The 19,256-nt window shown below is 39.5% G+C and overlaps 1 protein-coding gene across 1 annotated transcript; it reads right to left on the minus strand.

Annotated features, from left to right (window-relative positions):
- Positions 1-5,489: 5,489 nt before the first annotated feature.
- On the minus strand, positions 5,490-18,988 carry gfra1b (gdnf family receptor alpha 1b). Its single transcript, XM_077625653.1, has 10 exons — positions 18,543-18,988; positions 18,173-18,457; positions 16,918-17,001; positions 11,809-11,987; positions 11,572-11,744; positions 9,291-9,400; positions 7,153-7,287; positions 6,944-7,086; positions 6,079-6,126; positions 5,490-5,944 (listed from the first exon to the last, which is right to left on the minus strand). The coding sequence occupies exons 1-10, from the start codon at positions 18,580-18,582 to the stop codon at positions 5,819-5,821; spliced, it is 1,323 nt and encodes a 440-aa protein (XP_077481779.1). The 5' UTR covers positions 18,583-18,988; the 3' UTR covers positions 5,490-5,818.
- Positions 18,989-19,256: the final 268 nt, after the last annotated feature.

Consider the following 19,256-nt stretch of genomic DNA (forward strand, 5'->3'; position numbering starts at 1 on the left):
TCCAATCCATTGAGACGCCCAGTTAAAATGGACTGGATATTTATCGCCGTCAAAGAGTTCAAGATTTACTCGCAAATGTTTTTTTTCTTTTTCAGGAACAGAAATCCAATCCAATCCCTTGCTACGTTCTTAAAGGTCATCTTCCTTATCTACTTTTTCTCAGAGCTTTATAAAGTTTTTCAGAGAGAGAGAGAGAGTGAGTGATGATTTTTTTTATGCAGTACTAAGGAAATTCGATGGGGGCGATACTCTTGTGGTTACCACGTTCGTATATATCTGCATTCAAGCATCTAGGAGTTTCTAGGGGTCATTTACTCTTTCATTTTTTAAATTAAATGTTTAAAAATAAACAATTACATTTCAAATATTTATTTCTAATCCATTTTCAATTCGATCTTTTTGCAGTTGAGTGCAATTAAAGTTAACGCCACCGATCACATGGTGATAAAATATTTATTATTATTATTAAGCCGCTACAATTTACCTCCGAAAAGATAGTTTTGGCAATTGGGAAATATAATAATACAGTACCTCGACATACAATTGTAATCCGTTCCGAGACTGAGATCGTATGTCGAGCTTTTCGTAACTCGAGCGAACGTTTTCCATTGAAATGAATTGAAAACAAATTAATTTGTTCCAACCCTCTGAAAAAAACACCAAAAACAGGATATTGGATTGGAAAAAATGTTTTATTTCTTCTAATTCGTCATATATTGACAAAGTAATAAATAACAAGTGGTTTAATAGTAATAAAATGTGTTTAATAGATGTAAAATTAGACGCATTTCGCAGAGGGGAGAGACAACGACACACACGGAGGCGGAGGGGGGGCTGTTCGGGGGCACTTTATCCACGGCACTCGTAAACGAACAAACAAATTTAAATCAACTTGGATAAATATATACAGACACACTCAAACATATGTTTAATGTAACTTTACACAAAACTGAATTCTAGTTTTGTCTAAATCTTTTGTTACCTTCGTTTTCCGGGTTCGCGGTTTGCCACGCCTCCACCCTCACGTTCGCTATCGATGGACTGTTTGCTGTTGTATTGCCTTCAAAATATTCTGAAAATGATGCACACAAATGTCCTCACAATAGGATAACGCACGACCACTTGCCAACGAGAAATAGTCTTTAAAGAACGATCACGGGACCTTCTTTCCGTAGAAAGAATAACCGGAAATGCAATAGCTGAGCTTACCCATGTATTGATTGTGGGTAATGAACTTTTATTCTGAGATAGGGTGCCATTGCCTATGGGTGTTGTGTGCACGAGTATACTTCATTACCCAGAAAGCCTTCTTTTTGCCCGTGCATGCGCGTTGTACGTTTCCTGGTCGAAACTCGTCTGAATAAATCGTTCAGTCCTCGTAGATATAGTAGTTATACACGAAAGAGATGCGGCAAAAAAGAATGATAAACAGCCTCTCATGTCATGGCCACCTGGCTTGGTCGCATCTCGAAATTTTAATCGTATCGCGAGCGAATTATTCGATCGAAAATTTCGTCGTACCACGAGCATGTTGTATCACGAGGTACCACTGTGGTACATTTTATGAATGGTTGTTTGCGCGTCAGCCTCACAGTGGGGGACCTGGGTTCAAGTCCAGGTCGGTCCACCTGTGTGGAGTTTGCATGTTCTCCCCAGGCCTGCGTGGGTTTTCTCCGGGTACTCCGCTTTCCTCCCACATTCCAAAGACATGCATGGTTGGCTGATTGGACACTCTAAATTGCCCCTAGGTATGAGTTTGAGCATGAATGGTTGTTTGTCTCCTTGTGCCCTGTGATTGGCTGGCCATCGTCTCTGGTCCTGAGTAAGCTGGCATAGGCTCCAGCACCCCCTGCGACCCTAGTGAGGATAAAGCGGTTCAGAAAATGAGATGAGATATTATAGTATTGCTATTTTAAGTACTAGTTCCCAAAGATTTTTTGAATTATTGTGAATTATTGGCGTTATGCTGTCTCAATATAATGTGCTTCGATTGTTTAATATGTGGACACTGTGGTCATGCTTATGCCTGCCACGTAGAGGACATTTGGTGTCTTTTTGGAGCTGCTGGCACGTCTAATAAATCTTTTGTTCGCTCCCTTGGTCCAGTAGTCCATCACTGTGTTAAAACAGGTGGGCCATATTCTTGACCAGACAGCCCCCCCTCCCATTTCTTGTCTGTCCTCTACTCGGGCCGGCGTCCTTGTCCTTTGATGTGACGTGACTGACAATAGAGGAAAGTTCCCCTAGCCACGTGTACAAGCATTAATATGTGGACCCATTTGCAAAAACATGTTTTTGTTTAAAGGACTTTTGAGATTCGGACGTATTTGCAGTCTGGATTTTACATTGAAGTTTCTTTCCCATTTTCAGTCATGACAAAGATGCGTTTGGCATTTTCAAAGGACTACCACAAATCATTCCTTTTATTTGAATTGATCTTGTTCATGTACCAGACCAAGTATAGACATAGAGTAGATGTATACACATTCTTAATTGTATATAGAAATGGGGGCATGTGCCCACCGGACATAACAATGCAGGTCCGTGATTGAGATTGTTTCCCGAATTTTCAAATGAAAATGGCTGATTCTCATGTTGAAATGTAGTTCATTTCAACATGAGAATCAGATGTTTTCATTTGAAAGAAATGGCGGCTCTCTTTTAAGAAGCTTCAACCAGCATTTCAGATGATATCCTACCTTTTAATATTTACAAAATATTTTTCCAACACAAACAGTTTGGATGACAGTACAGTGGTACCTCTACATACGAGCTTAATTCGTTCCGGGACTGAGCTCGTATGTCGATTTTCTCGTAACTCGAACGAACGTTTCCCATTGAAATGAACTAAAAACAAATTAATTCGTTCCAACCCTCTGACAAAACACCAAAAACAAGATATTGGATTGCCAAAAATGTTTTATTTCTTCTAATTTGCTATCTATTAACAAAGTAACACATAACTAGTGGTTTAATAGTAATAAAATGTGTTTAATAGTGCTAAAATTAGACGGATTTCACGGAGGGGAAAGAGAGGGGAGGAGACTTTTTGCATGGCAACACGCTCGTAACATAACATAAACAAATTTAAATGAATTTGGATTACGATGCAGACACACTCAAAAATAAGTTTAATCTAACCTTACACTAAACTTAATTCTTATTTTGTATTTAAGTTTGATACCGGCCGGGTTGGCTGTATTTGCCCCGCCTCCACCCTGCTTTCTCTATCGATGTGCTGTTTGCTTTTGTATTCTCTTCAAAATATTCCGAAAATGATGCACACAAATTGTTACGATCGCGCCGCGTCATCGTAGCACGATCGGGAATGGATTTGAACCCAGGCGCGGGGAAGTAGGATTTGACGAGGCAATTAGCTTCAAAGCAACATCTTTAATAACTCAGAAGGGATCTTACAACACAACGAGGACTTGTGAAACGGAAGCAATACCAAACCGGAAGCAGGAGAACGAGAGGTATCGAGGAGAAAGGTAGCGTGGCTGCATGGCTACTGAATCCACGCAGTGACCTCCAGGAACATGCAGGAATTGTGCAGGAGCTTGCAGGAACGATCCGACAGTGATAATAGAACTAATTGGTGTTTAAATACTAACTCAGGAAGTCATCAACAGATTGATTCCAGCTGCTCTGCCTCTACGGCAGTCCGGTAGGGACAAAACGGGGCGCTCCTGATACAAATGTCCTCACAATAGGATAACGCACGACCACTTGCCAATGAGAAGTAATATATACTCGTACTAGCGATCGCTACGCCATTCGCGTTGAGTGACGAAAAAAAAACACAGAAAAAAATGCAACACTCCACCCAGTGCGCGTAGATATATGTTATACACGAAAGAGATGCAGCAAAAAAGACAGTGCGCTACAATGATAAACAGCCTCTCATGTCATGGCCACCTGGCTTTCTCGCATCTTGAAATTTTTCTCGTATCTAGAGCTAATTATTTGCTCGAAATTTTCTCGTATCTAGAGCTAATTATTTGCTCGAAATTTTCTCGTATCTAGAGCTAATTATTTGATCAAAATTTTCTCGTATATAGAGCTAATTATTTGCTCGAAATCTTCTCGTATCTAGAGCTAATTATTTGCTGGAAATTTTCTCGTATCTAGAGCTAATTATTTGCTCGAAATTTTCTCGTATCTAGAGCTAATTATTTGCTCGAAATTTCTCGTATCTAGAGCTAATTATTTGCTCAAAATTTACTCGTATCTAGAGCTAATTATTTGCTCAATTTTTTTTCGTATCTAGAGCTGATTATTTGCTCGAAATTTTCTCATATCTAGAGCTAATCGTATCTCGAGCATCTCGTAGGTAGAGCTGCTCGTATGTAGAGGTACCACTGTATCCCCCAACTTATGTCACCAAAAATGTAACCAAGATATTGTTATTGACTCTTCTTTTAACCAACTCAAGAGTCAAATTATACAACCTTAAATAACTGTAGTTTTTACTTTTTTGACTCATTACCTGGCAATTGGCTGCCAGTGACAGAGATATCTGAACTTGAAGGGGGGAAATTCTAATTGTTCGTTGTTTTTGGTCAATAAGGCAGTTCAAGTTTTTTCCCATTAAAGGGATATTCCCACAAAAAGTGGGATTTTTTTTCCTCCGCCAAAATTGCAAAAAGTTTTTTATTGACAATGTTGGTTGTCCTTGACTGTGCTAAACGTCGATAAATCAGTCGCTGCTAACACACAGCGTGCTATCTCCATCAATGGCAGTGATATGTGATCCTCAATGACAGCCTTCGTAGTTCAAAAAAATGTTATGCCTATGGCAGTAAATGAGTTAAAAGATCCAGTTTAGCTTCAAATTGTCACGATTTCAGTCTCTGAACAGTAAATCTTATTAAAACAGACAGATTAACTTTGTACAGTGGTACCTCGACATACGAGTGCCCTGACATACGAGTAATTTGAGATATGAGTATAATTTTGAGCAAATATTTTGCTTGAGATACGAGACAAAACATTTTTTCTGTGGTTTTTTTCCTGTTAGTCAGTGCGAATGGCGTATATACTACTTCTCGTTGACAAATAGTTGTGCGTTATCTTATTGTGAGGACATTTGTGTGCATAATTTTCGGGAATATTTTGAAGGGAATACAAAAGAAAACAACCCTCGATAGGTTGCATCTGAAAGTCAGGGTGGAGGCGGGGCAAATACAGCCAACCCGGGAGAAGAAAGGTATCAAAATTTAAAACAAAATTAGAATTAAGTTTAGTGTAAGGTTAGATTAAACTTATTTTTGTGTGTCTGGATTGTAATCCAAGTTCATTTAAATTTGTTTGTTATGTTACAAGCGCGTTGCCATGCCAATAAAAAATCTCATATCTCGAGGTACCACTGTATATTTTGTTTCCAAAATAAGATTTTCAAACATCAACATTTTGGACATTTTACAGAGCCAACTTTTAGGTATCCGATTCGTCAATGAATTCAATACATGACCGGCGATCATTTTGGTATTGTTCGGCAAATTTACGTAAATATGATTAAATTCCCGTTAGGGTTGCGTTCCAGTGGTCCCTGGATCCCAAAGGTTTAACAACAAATGTCCAGTGTCCAAAGTCGTTTTTTGGAGGAGGCTCTCTTTGTCAATGATAACCTTCACTCCCAAAACTTCGCTCGTTGTTTTCTCGTTTAAACGATTCCAGTTAGGATCGACGTGACCAATCACAGCAAGCGTATGCAGAGATTTGAAATAGATCGTCTCGTGGGCGCCTGCTAAAACATCTAAAAGGAGAACTTCCTCAAAAAGGTTTTGCGTCCCCACAACTCGTCGATTTGTTGTCTTTACAAGAGGGTGACTCCGACCATTTGGAATGTCGGTGCCAAGCTCAGAGCGAGGAGAAGCCGCGGCACGCTCGCACGTGGTGATTCCCGCGACGAGCTTCTGGCGATGGCGTTGGAGCCGCCCGTCTGAGTGAAAAATGAATATAACCGCTGTAAATACTCAAATTCATGTACAGACACTCAAAAATGATTATAGATGTGAGACCCCTAATAGGATGGAGAAGACGTTTTGATGGAGTAGAAACACAAGATTTTCTTACCGTGCATAGAATCGAATCCTCAGTACGGTTGGACGTCAATTTTTGGGCCTGAAGGCGGAAAAATGTTGCGATTAATAAAGTAAAAGTAAAAATAAGCCGTTTAGGTTTCCCATTAACAAAATTGTCTTAGCTCCGTATATTCATTCATTCATTTTCTGACCTGCTTTATCCTCACAAGGGTCGCGGGGGGTGCTGGAGCCTATCCCAGCTGACTTTGTGCACGAGGCGAGGAGACAGACAATCATTCATGCTCACACTCATACCTAGGGGCAATTTAGAGTGTCCAACCAGTCTACCACACATGTTTTTGGAATGTGGGAGGAAACTGGAGTACCCGGAGGAAAGCCACGCAGGCCCGAGGAGAACCGTGACCGCACGTTTGGTCGAAAGACGTTTGGTCCCCGGACGTTTGGTTGACCGGACGTTTGGTCGACCGGACATTTGGTCGACCGGACGTTTGGTCGACCGGACGTTTGGTCGACCGGACGTTTGGTCGACCGGACGTTTGGTCGACCGGACGTTTGGTCGACCGGACGTTTGGTCGACCGGACGTTTGGTAGACCGGACGTTTGGTAGAACGGACGTTTGGTCGACTGGGCGTTTGGTCGAACGGACGTTTGGTAGAACGGACATTTGGTAGAACGGACGTTTGGTCGACCGGACATCCGGTCGACCAAACGTCCGGTCGACCAAACGTCCGGTCGACCAAACGTCCGGTCGACCAAACGTCTTTCGACAAAACGTCCGAGTACCGGGGAGAACAGGCAAACTCCACACAGGTGGACCGACTTGGATTTGAACCCAGGACCCCAGAACTGTAAAGCCGATGCGCTAACCACTCATTCGCCGGGCCGCCTTATCTTACCTGTAATGTCTCACAAATGTGATAGGACGTGTCGGCGTTAAGGTCCGGTTTGTCCTCGTCTTTGGCCGGTGCCAACGTAGGCTCGATGGGGGGTTTCCACGCGCCAACGTCGGTGCCATTGCCGAAAGCTTGGATGGCGTTCCCTGCGGTAGCAAATGCACAAAATGCGTCATTCTGGTTTAGACGGGGCAGAGTTATAAGGCACTCACTTAAGCATATGTTGTCGGTGAAGAAGCTGAGGAACTTGTCGCACTCAGGTTTGTCGTTGCCGCTACTGCTGCAGTCGCACCACGGTGACGGGCTGATTCCGAGCGAGCGCTCGTAGTTGGGCGTAATTACCGTACCTGCACCGTTAAACACAAAGCACGTATTACGGCAAGTTTTTATGACCTGCATTGTTGGCCCTAGTCTGATTTTAGCCTATATATAATTATATTTAGATTAATTTTGTGTGTTGCTGATACTGTAAAGCAGGGGTGTCAGACTCGGGTTGGTTCGCGGGCCGCGTTAACGTCAACTCGATTTCATGTGGGCCAGACCATTTTAGATATAATATTTAGATTTTTTTTTAAATAAATGGATTAAAAGAACTGGATTAAAAGCCCTGAATATTCAGTTTTTTATAGATCTAAAACAATGTTTATTTTAGCTTTTTTTATATATATTTTTAGATTTTACAAAATGATTTTTGAACTAAAAACACAGAAAAAATAGATTAAAACATTACAATTATTGATTTAAAAGGGGAAAAATCAGGAAATGTAATATACATCTATACTCTTCATATTAATTTGATCCTAAAACAGAAAGTCGGCACTCATGATTTACTTTCCCGGGCCACACAAAATGATGCGGCGGGCCAGATTTGGCCCCCGGGCCGCCACTTTGTCACACGTGCTGTAAAGGGACTTCTGAGATTGATTATTTTGACAGAATTGACACTGTTAATTTTTCATTACTGACTTTGAAAATGACATTTGTTGCTTAACGTTCAGCTCAATATTCTTTTTTTATTACCTTTTTGTGTGGCTTACCCAACCTTAAAATGACACCTATTTCTTTTGTGTTTCTTATCGATTTTTTATGTGTTATTTTTAGTTCTTATTGTTTCTTCCCATTGTGAGTGTGAAAGTGGCGTCCATAGGTTTAGTTAAAAAATCTGAGCTGATTGATGTTAATTTTGGATTATAAGATTAGATTCGATAACGTTATTCATCCCGTATTCGGGAAATTTCATTGTCACAGTAGCAAGAGGGTGAGAATGCAGACACAGGAAAAGACATTTTAGACATAAATAGATAGGTAATAAATAAGTTAATAAATAAATATATAAATAAATAAGCGTGTTGCTGAAATATATATATATATATATATATATATATATATATGATATTAAGGGGGGAAAGTACAAAGTGCTTATCCTACCTGTCATTTAAAAAAAAATTATCAACTGTTGCTCATCCATAACATTTAGTAACTAAACTAGTTTCACAGATCCTTCCTCCCATCAGCTGTCAGGCTCTTTAAAAAAACAAATGGCTGAATGTTAAGACCAACCATATGTATACATGTACATCTATGTGTATGTATGTATATGTATATTTAAATGTACTTATTTGCGTCTATATATATATAGTATATTTATATGTATGTATATGTATATATATGTATGTATGTATATATATATATATATATATATATATATATATATATACATACATATATATACATATACATACATGTATATGTATATATATGTATGTATGTATATATATATATATATATATATATATATATATATATACATACATATATATACATATACATACATATAAATATACAATTACATATACATACATACACATAGATGTACATGTATACATACGGTTGGTCTTAACATTCAGCCATTTGTTTTGTTAAAGAGCCTGACAGCTGATGGGAGGAAGGATCTGTGAAACTAGTTTAGTTACTAAATGTTATGGATGAGCAACAGTTAATACTTATTATTCTTTTAAAATTACATAGGATAAGCACTTTGTACTTTTTTTCCCCTTAATATCATCATAGGGAACATGACCGTTAATTCAAACGAAAGTGAAACATTCATCCAATACCATCAAATTTCCAAAGCAAAAAAAAACTGTTGTTGCCTTGCGCTATTTTTGCTCATGAATAAAATAACTTCATCAATTAGTTTGCTAAGCCGTCGCCTTCGCTCGTCTTATCTGAGCCAAACACTTGTGTGACGACACGGCAACACCTTGCGGGGAAGCATTTTCTCGCTCAGAATGAGTTTTCAAGATTTTTAAGAGTAGAGGCGGTGAAAACGAAAGAAAGCGGAACCCACCAATGAGGCCCGAGTACGCCAGTAAGCAGTCGGCGTAATTCTCCCGTAGACAGCCAGAAACTGAGCGAGCTTCCAGTTGACAGCTGCTGATGAAATCCGCCAGGCGAGACCTGCAAATACAGTTCCTAATTCTTAAGATTGATCCAAACTGGATTGTTAGTATTGAAAACACCAATTTGGGTGCCCAAGGAAAACTAAAAAACAAAGTGAGAAATGGTACGTGTGTCAGAAGCTCATTTCCATCATCCGTATAATTTGAAGCGTTTGCTTTTGAAAGGTTTAAAACGGTCTCCATTCAATTGATGTGACTGTCATCAGTTGGAAGCAAACTAGCAATTTTCTTTCCATTAACATGGCCAATGTTCTGCTTTAACTCTAAGAACTGTGCTTATCTCTCTTAAAATAGACAATCTGAATAAACACGTGAAAGCTTTTTCAACGTGATGGTGAAGGCTTTGGCCAGCTAGTGCTCAAAAACAAAAGAAACTGTCAACTGAATTGTAAAAACAGGAAAAAAACAACTTACGCATTATAATAAAGTAGGTTTCAAATTTAATGTGAAATGTTGAGGCACAAAACCATTATGTTCGGGAAACTTGTCAGCTTATCATGAAACGTGTTACATCAAAACACATCTAGTCAGATTTAGATTGTTAAACCTGTCACATCAAAACATGGAATTAATTGTATTACAGTGTAAAACTTGTCAGATTGTAACTTGAAAGTCCTCATAGAATTGTGAAAGTTGTTTTATCAAAACGCAAAAATTCTCACGTTAAAACAAACCAAAACAGTGTGATATGATAATGTCAATACGTGAAACTTGTTATGTTAAAACGTAAAACTTGTCGCTCTAAATACAAAACCTGTCATGTCAAAATAACGATACTATCAGATTACATAATGACATTTTTTTTACGTTAAATTGTTAAACCTGTTTGGCAAATTGTGAAGCGTATGTCAAAACACAACTTTTTTATCATTCATTTTCTGAACTTCTAACCCTCATATGGTTCGTGGGGGTGCTGGAGCATATCCCAGCTCAATACCGGGCACCAGGCGAACCCTGCGATTGGCTAGCCACTGATTCGGGGCCAGCCAATCGCAGGGCAAACTCATACCTAGGGGCAATTAGAGTATTCAACCAGCCTACTCTGCAGGTTTTTGGGATGTGGGAGGAAACCGGAGTACCCGGAGATAACCCACCCAAGCCTGGGAAGAACATGCAAATGCCATTCATTGAGGACCGACCAGGGATGGAACCCTCGACCCCAGAACTGCGAGCCCGACGCACTAACCACTCGCCCGCCGAACACAATTTTTCACCTCAAAATTCTAAATTTGTTGCATTACAGCATAAAACTTGTCACGTGAAAACGAGACATTTGTTGCATTACAGCACGTGTCAAAGTGGCGGCCCGGGGGCCAAATCTGGCCCGCTGCATCATTTTGTGTGGCCCGGGAAAGTAAATCATGAGTGCCGACTTTCTGTTTTAGGATCAAATTAAAATGAAGAGTATAGATGTATATTAAATTTCCTGATTTCCCCCCTTTTAAATCAATAATTATAATTTTTTAATCCATTTTTTTCTGTGTTTTTAGTTCAAAAATCATTTTGTAAAATCTAAAAATATATTTAAAAAAAGCTAAAATAAACATTGTTTTAGATCTATAAAAAATTGAATATTTTAAAATGAAGAGTATAGATGTATATTAAATTTCCTGATTTTCCCCCTTTTAAATCAATAACTGTAATTTTTTAATCTTTTTTTTCTGTATTTTAGTTCAAAAATCATTTTGTAAAATCTAAAAATATATAAAAAAAGCTAATATAAACATTGTTTTAGATCTATAAAAAATTGAATGTTTTAAAACGAAGAGATAAGATGTATATTAAATTATCTGATTTTCCCCCTTTTAAATCAATAATTGTAATTTTTTAATCATTTTTTTCTGTGTTTTTAGTTCAAAAATCATTTTGTAAAATCTAAAAATATATTGAAAAAAAAGCTAAAATAAACATTGTTTTAGATCTATAAAAAACTGAATATTCAGGGCTTTTAATCCAGTTCTTTTAATCCCTTTATAAAAAAAAAATCTAAATATTATATCTAAAATGGTCCGGCCCACATGAAATCGAGTTGACGTTAACGCGGCCCTGCATTACAGCATGGAACTTTTACCTTAAAACTTCAAAACTCGTTATACGTCGTCAAAAGGCAAACTTTGTCATGTTCAAAAATGAAACGTGTCCTATCATAGCGTGAAACTTAGAAATCACCTGCAGATGTAATTGGTCTTGCAGGCCTTTTGCAATGACAAGCAGTTGCTCTTGTCCTTGTCCTCGTAGGAGCAAGCGGGCACAATGGTCTGGCGACGGCGTTCAGCACACGCCATCTCGTCTCCGGCCGGACACGAGCAGAACAGCATCCCATAACTGTATTTGGTGGGAACCTGCCAAACAAATCTCTATCCAAGACCTGAATACGGTGCCCGCCGATCCGTTTGTTTGCGTTACCTTGTCAAAGAAGTGCCTGAGAGCCTTGTGGCATTTGCGTTTGTTGCAGACCTCGGATGCAGACACCCTGCCGGTGCACGGGTTGATGTAGGCCGAGCGGTATTTCTTGCAGGTGTCGTTCAGGTTGCACGCCTTGGCGGCGTTCAGGCAGTTGTTTTCCTTGGATGACGCCGGCTCGGCTGAGAAACAAAGGTCAACGATGAAGAATTCAGAGAAGCCCGAGGTCGCCGTGACTCGCAGACGAAAAAAAATGTTCCCATTTTTCTACTCGCAATGAGGTTAGTTTTATCTTTTGTGACAGATTCAAGTTTATGTATAGATTTCCCGCATTCCAAACTATGACTATGTACTCACTAGATTAAAAATATCAACAAAATTTCAATGTAATCCCTAAAAATCTACCATTTTTAATACTAAATAAATAAATAAAAATAATTTAAATGTAAATGTGTTCCATTGGTGGTCATTATTTTTGACAAAAAAACACAACATTTTACATTTTATAAATGCTACTTATTCTACAACTTTGGCCATTTCACACTTGTAAACAAAATCACCAAATTGGCGCAAAATTGATCAGTTTTATAATGTATGGTTTTGTCAAAAATTGACAAAAATTTCCCCATATATTTTTAATGGGACATTTAACTCAATTTTATAAATGCTACTTATTCTACAATTTTGGCCATTTCACACACCCACAAACAAATCACCAAATAAATTGGCGCAAAATTGATCAGTTTTAGAAAGTATGGTTTTGTCAAAAATTGACAAAAAATTCCGCATATATTTTTAATGGGACATTTAACTCCATTTTATAAATGCTACTTATTCTACAATTTTGGCCATTTCACACATGAAAACAAAGTCACCAAATAAATTGTCGCAAAATTGATCAGTTTTATTATGTATGGTTTTGTCAAAAATGGACAAAAACTTCCCCATATATTTTTAATGGGACATTCAACTCCATTCAATTACATTTTATAAATGCTACTTATTCTACAATTTTGGCCATTTCACACATGAAAACAAAATTACCAAATAAATTGCCGCAAAATTGATCAGTTTTATAATGTATGGTTTTGTCAAAAATGGACAAAAACTTCCCCATATATTTTTAATGGGACATTCAACTCCCTACAAAAACATTCACTCCTGATATTCAACTTCGACCTGCAAAACAAAAAAAATCTCTACTGTATTAAGGGTGTCATTATTTTGGACAAAAAAACTCAATTTGCCGCAAAACCAACAGAAAGTGACCATGTAGGAAATTAGTTAAGACACAAAGATCAACAAAATTTTAAACTGTGAGAGTCAAACGACCCACACCTTACGTCGTAAACATCATAAAAAATCCAATCTACCAAATTATTTTTAAATTATAATTTATTATTTGTTTTTAATGAGCCCTGATGAATTTGAGTGTGTTTTAAGAGAGAATAAAAATGAGAGAAACATGAAACAAGGCAAAGATCCACAGTATATACAAAATATGATAAGAAGCAAAGAGCCGCATGCGGCTCGAGAGCCACGTTTTCGCCACCCCTGTCCTAATGCATCCAAAACGTACAGTTAGTGATTTGGCAGAACCCTAAAATAAACAAAGAAGTGACCCAAAATTAACTAATTTCCTGCCATTGACAAGGACAAACATCCAATATGTGCTTGTTTAAATAAGATGACTGGCTGTGAATGGTCATCTTTCATTGCCAATGACGGCCCTAAAAATTTGTTCATTTGGCCTTCCCGGTCAAAATAAATTGTCAAAATAAAACACTAAAAGAGGAGCAAGGAATGTCATTGAAAGCTTTTTTGGACAGGAAACAATATTTTTGTACGAATATGTAATTACTCAGTCGGTGATAAGTGTGACGAGAAATTAGAATTAAGTTTAGTGTAAGGTTAGATTAAACTTATTTTTGAGTGTCTGCATCGTAATCCAAGTTCATTTAAATTTGTTTATGTTATGTTACGAGCGTGTTGCCATGCAAAAAAATCTGTCTAATTTTAGTACTATTAAACACATTTTAGTACTATTAATTGATGGTGAATTAAAACAAATAAAAATGTTTTTCCAATCCAATATCCTGTTTTTGGTGTTTTTTTCCGAGGGTTGGAACGGATTAATTTGTTTTGAGTTCATTTCTATGGGAAACGTTCATTTGAGTTACAAGTAAATCGACATACGAGCTCAGTCCCGGAACGAATTAAGCTCGTATCTCGAGGTACTACTGTACATGTTTTTTTTAGATATTCAGAATGAATGTTTTAATGTTCTCAACTAGTTTTGACAGCCTTGATCCAAATCCATCCTGAACATAAGTAACAATGATGTCATTGAGTTTGATTCTCATGTCTAGGATTTCATCTGTCAGGGAAAGACAAAAGGTGAATCTCTCATTTCCGCCCTTGAGCAATCCCACCGCGGTGCCTGACCTGGGAAGAAGACCTCTGACCCTGACCTAACATCCACCTGGGGGCTGCTTTCTTTTGCTGACCCTATTTCACGACGGCCGGACAAAAAGAGCAGTAAATCATCACATTTCATGCTATTGATGTATATTCTTGTCCAATTCCTTCATTCGTTTTCTGAACCGCTTATCCTCACAAGGGTCGCGGACGGACAACCATTCACGCTCACACTCATACCTAGTGTACATTGAGACAGAAATTATAATCATTTTTTTAAAGTAAGAAATCTATTGCACGAAAATATGAATTATTGGGTTGATCAGGTTTTGTTGTTTTCCCCCCCCTGTGTAACCTGTCTTTGTGATTGCCCAGTGTGTTCACCTGTCATTTCCGTACCCCTGTTATAGTTCCTGCTTGCTAGCTTTCATGTGACCTAGGTGTTTCTGATTTTCTCATCAGCTCATGTCTGTCTATTTAAACCCTGTATGTACGTTTAAACTTATTTTTCATTTCATTCTTTCATTTCATTTTCTGAATTGCTTTATCCTAACTAGGGTCGCAGGGGGATGCTGGAGCCTATCCCAGCTGCCTTCAGGCACGAGAATATAGATATCAGCGGTGGTCCGTGCATTTTCTAGCGACGCCTTCAGCGAATCAATCCAACCCTCAAAACTATTTTATGGCTATAAAACCTCTACTGCAGCTACAGCTGCGACACATAAAAAATATCAATAATAACCTCATACAATTGCAATATTATTTAGGAATATAGCCATATTTTAGTCACCAAAAATCCTTTTTAACTGTACACAATATCTATCCTCCTTTCTTTCTTCCTTCTTTTCTATCGCCATCGAAGCTAATGCTGAAAGTCAAGCCTGTCCTGTCGTTTGTTTTTATTCGATTTAGTGCTGAAAATGTCCGTTTCCGGTTGTGACAGATTTGCTTGCTTTGGAGTTGTCTGACCTTTCTTAATGATGTCCAGCTTTTTTTTCTTGAAAAGTCCGTCTTGCAAATGGCTTTAAATCAACACAACAATATATTTGCTTGTGCAGCTCGCTCCAGATACAGTTTGGTAGCTCTGGCTAATCCACTCTATCACTAGCCAATCATAGTTGGTGAAAGCGATGACGTATCCCTACGCCTGCGACAAGGCATTGTGGTGTTGCCAACTCAAAATCTGATTGGTTAAAGCAACAGTCTTATCAACGCTTGTTTAATGCAGCAGAGCCTGCAGAACTGATTGTGAAGGCTTTGAGGCAGATTTCTGACCCTGGCAACAAATAATGGCTGAAATGTGATTGGTTAAATGCTTCAATATGAAAACACACATCTGGAAGCAGTGCAACCAGGTGGAAAAGCAATGAAAGGAAACTAACAGACAATTTGGAATTATTTAATAAGTATTGATGGACAAAATATAATATATGATTCAGATATTTCTTAGGCCAGCAGAGAAGGCCCTGACGGCCCTCACTAATCTTTTTTTTTAACTAATTTGCTGCCATTGGCGGCGGTATACGTCCATTCTAATTTGATTGGGAGGGCTGTAAGCGATTGAACGGTCGTTTTGGATTGGACAACTATTGCTCTCAATGACACTGAAACATGATCACTCATTTGCAATCATACCAGTTGAAATTATTTTGTTGCCAATGACTGCCAATGGCACTGAATGAGTTAAGCAATCACAATGCTCGCTGGCTGGCTGTCTTGGGCTGGTCTTATCATGCCAAGGTTGCGCTTGAGCAAAATTGCAAGTGGCTTTTCTCCTTTGGTGTTCCAACAGTCCTTGTTTTGATTCATGACCGGCCGGCCGGCCTCCTTCCTTATCGGCTGACCTCCCAAACCATTTGTTTCCAATTCCATTTCTTTTCCTGCACTCTTTCTAACTGTGGCGCCGCACGAAGAAAAACAACGACAAATAACATTCTGGGACCCCACAACTCTCCTTTAAATGCCGTTAACTCATCGGCTAACACTAAGGGTGTGCTTAAAAGTATTCTGTTTTGCAATTGAGCACATCAAAATCAATAGAAGCCAATTCAGCTTTACATTTATGAGTCTGTTTCACAGGTTAGTCACTAGAAAATACAAATATATCTCATCACAAAAATGTTTTCCAGAAATTTCAACCTATTATCACATTACCTCAAATGAGCTCCTTGAAGGCAATATGCAATATGACAATTGCAATCCAATATAGTCCACAAAAACATCATTACATCAAGACCAAGCGTATATTTTGAATGAATTGCAGCAATTAATATAACATTTTGCATTCATCAGAAACTGAACTAACCATCTCACAATATGAGAAAAAATAGATTCATATGGTGATGTTTGCATGTTTTTGCGGAAATTAAATGATTGACAGCTGCATGAGATGCACACCCAAATGGTGCCGACAGATGGTCATTAGCTCTTTTGTTGGTGTGTTTTTTTGCTGAAAGATAAACAAGCTTAGCGTCCATAAGCTCGCCACACAGCATTCCAATCCGCCATTCGGGTACATGTACGACAACAACAAGTGCGGCGAATCGCGACAAACATGATGGGTCGCGGGCCAAGGGGATAAAAATTGAATATTTCATTTTTAGCAACAAAATCAGTCACTGAAAATTCAGCTGAATGCAATTTTGGGTGCGTATAATAAAGGATAATTGCAGTAATGGGCAAAAATGTTCTTACCTGCAATGATTGGAGCCAAACGAAAGACATCTGAAAGGTGGCTGTTAACCGGCTCGTATGGAGAATATTCCAGTAGGTCGTTACCTGGGTGGGACATGATGTCATCATTACATAATACAGGCAGTTTTCCACGTGCTTGATTGAGTGCCATTGACAGCAATTTAGACTATTTGGACTGGAGGGGTTGGTAGTAATGAAAACTAACGCACACAACTAAATTCATAGAAATAGACTAAAATAATAAGACTAGAGCGGCCCGCTGGGTGAGTGGTTAGCGCATCGGCCTCACAGTTCTGGGTCCTGGGTTCAAATCCAGGTCGGTCCACCTATGTGGAGATTGCATGTTATTCCCAGGCCTGCGTGGCTTTTCTCTGGGTACTCTGGTTTTCTCCCACATTCTGTTGGGGTTATTCTGGGATATTATTATATATGTGCGCACTAATCATTATATGTATGTGTGGAATATTAATCATTATATGTGTGTGGAATATTAATCATTATATGTATGTGTGGAATATTAATCAAAAACATGGATGGTAGACTGGTTGGACAATCTAAATTGCCCCGAGGTATGAGTGTAAGCGTGAATGGTCGTTTGTCTTCTCATGCCCTGCGATTGGGTAGTGGGGTGTTCCCTGCCTTGTGCCTGGAGGCAGCTGGGATGGGCTCCAACACCCCCGCGACCCTTTTGAGGATAAAGCGATTGAGAAAATTAATAAATGAATGAATATTTAGTTTTCCAGTCCAATATAAAGTCTTAACCACTGTTATCATTCACGTGACCTTTGTAGTGTTTTAATTCTGTAATAATAATACTACTACAGAATTGCCTCACCCAAAAAATGGTATGAAGGGTTAACACCTGTCTATCCAAAAACATTTTTTCAGTTTTCCGACTCAAAACTCAAACTCTAGTCTGTTTTGCGTGAGCCTGACCTGACTTTCAACTTTGTGCCTGAATCAGTACATTTTAAAGTGTCATTTCATCTAATTTTCTGTGCACCGCTTTATCCTCATTAGGCTCGCCAGGGGTGTTGGAGCCAACAATCAGCCTACCATGCATGTTTTTGGAATGTGGAAGCAAACCAGAGTACCCGGAGGACACCGACCCAGGCCTGAGGAGAACATGCAAACTCCACGCAGGTGAACCGACCTGGACTTGAACCCAGGACCCCAGAGTTGTGAGCCCGACGAACTAACCACTGTCTCCACTGGGCCGCCCTACATTTAAAGTGCAGTGGAGAATTAAGAGTACCTTGCAAACTCTGATAAATGCTCCAGAAGATGCGTAGGCAGTTCTTCTCCTTCTTCATGCCTCTTTTGCACCTGCAGCCGCTGAGCGGGTTGTGCTTGATGGCGTCCATGGCGCTGCGGCATTCGCCCTGCGACTCCGGGGCCGTCAGTGCGCCCCCACTGACGCTATGCCTGCCCGCCACACACTGCCTCATGGTCCGGTACTTGGTGCTGCATCCGGCCTCCTTCAAGCACTGCTCGTTGGCCTTCACGCAGTCCAAGACCCCCTTGGAGGTGGTCGCCAAGTCTGGGAGTCGCGGCAACAAGCTTACTCACTATGACGCGCGCGCTCGAACAACCACACCGGGCGAGACAAAAAAAAAAACACTTACCAGGAAGGGACAAAAGGAGGGTAAAAGTCGCTAAAATCATCTTGCCTTGATTTTTAAAAGTGGCGATCCGGCATTGAGGCGGAATTCGACATTCGGGGTCTGCGTCCTGGGTCGCACCAAAGGCGATGGAGACCCCCTCGAATCATTCCCCGGGGGGTCACCGCGATCAGCCACGAGGATAAAGCGGGCGTATGAACGCAGTTCGAGTACCGAAATACGACCTCTTTTTCCCAAAAGGGGACTTTTTCAAAGGAAATTGCGCTTCTTCTGGTGCGTAAACTTTAGCGGTCCGTCATCGCTCTTTTGTCTGGGGGTCCTCCAAACAGTTGCATTCCTTAATAGAGATCCAAACGTGGTCGAAAGAGTTAAATCCGATGGGGTCGACGTCGTGGACGCGGAGACTGGAAAAGAACTAAACGCTTCGTTCTTTCGTTCGGAAGAGGTGAAGTGAGAGAGGCGTGACGTCACCATCGCGCCCACCATCATCAAGTTCATTAACTGCGCCCCCCTCCAACACGAAACGCGTCACTATTTGATCACACACTTCCAGCCCTGATATCCATTCAACCAGTGGCGGCGGTCCGTGCATTTTCTCGTAGTGCCTTCAACGAATCAATCCAACCCTCAAAAACTATTTTATGGCTATAAAACCATCTAACGCAGCGACACATAAAAAAATCAATTCATCAATGCACAAAAATGGGGTTAAATCCA

The sequence above is a fragment of the Stigmatopora argus genome, chromosome 18, assembly GCF_051989625.1.
Source record: "Stigmatopora argus isolate UIUO_Sarg chromosome 18, RoL_Sarg_1.0, whole genome shotgun sequence".
NCBI classification, from domain to species: domain Eukaryota; kingdom Metazoa; phylum Chordata; class Actinopteri; order Syngnathiformes; family Syngnathidae; genus Stigmatopora; species Stigmatopora argus.